The 609-nt window shown below is 59.1% G+C and overlaps 1 protein-coding gene across 1 annotated transcript in view; it reads right to left on the minus strand.

The window, feature by feature from the left end:
• Positions 1–583: 583 nt before the first annotated feature.
• EMH_0039880 (uncharacterized protein) overlaps positions 584–609 on the minus strand; it is a gene marked incomplete at both ends in the record, with an annotated part of 1,785 nt that continues 1,759 nt past the window's right edge. Inside the window, one exon of the mRNA XM_013495444.1 lies at positions 584–607. Coding sequence (XP_013350898.1) covers positions 584–607 — 24 coding nt within the window. The remainder of the gene's footprint in view (positions 608–609) is intronic.

Genomic DNA, 609 nt, shown 5'->3' on the forward strand with positions numbered 1-609 from the left:
CCCCCATGGGGGCCCCCCCCCCCATGGGGGGCCCCCCCACCTCCCTCTCTGCCTGGCTCAGAAACATCAGCATCGCATGCAGAAGGCTTTGCTGGGGCCACTAAAGTACCACGAAGAGCACACGACAATCTGCCTGGGCCTGCAACTGATGCCTGCATGCATTCAACTGTAACAGCAAAATTATGCATGCAAGATTTGAGGGCTGTGAGCTGTCGCAGTGCATCCGCGTGGCCGGTACCCTGATCGAAGAGGGGGTGGTGATGGTGGTGGTGGTGGTGGTTATGGTGGTGGTTATGGTGGTGGTTATGGTGGTGGTTCTGGCGGCTCTGATGACGTTCAAGGAGAGGGGGGGGGCCCCCAGGGGCCCCCACCAACTGAGGGTCCAGCCATTGCTTCCTCGTGCACCACGGGGAATGCATAGCGACAACAAGATCGGACAGCTGGAGTGTATGAACAGCTGGTCTGCCTGCTGCAGCAGCAGCAGCAGCAGCTGCTGCTGCTGCGGCTGTTGCTGTTGCTGTTGCTGCTGCTGTTGCTGCTGCTGCTGTTGCTTGTGGCGCATACAGCTGAGGCACCTGCCATGTTACCCTTGAACTGAATACTGAATCA

This window comes from Eimeria mitis, genomic scaffold (assembly GCF_000499745.2).
Source record: "Eimeria mitis Houghton genomic scaffold, Emh_scaff1578, whole genome shotgun sequence".
NCBI lineage: Eukaryota > Apicomplexa > Conoidasida > Eucoccidiorida > Eimeriidae > Eimeria > Eimeria mitis.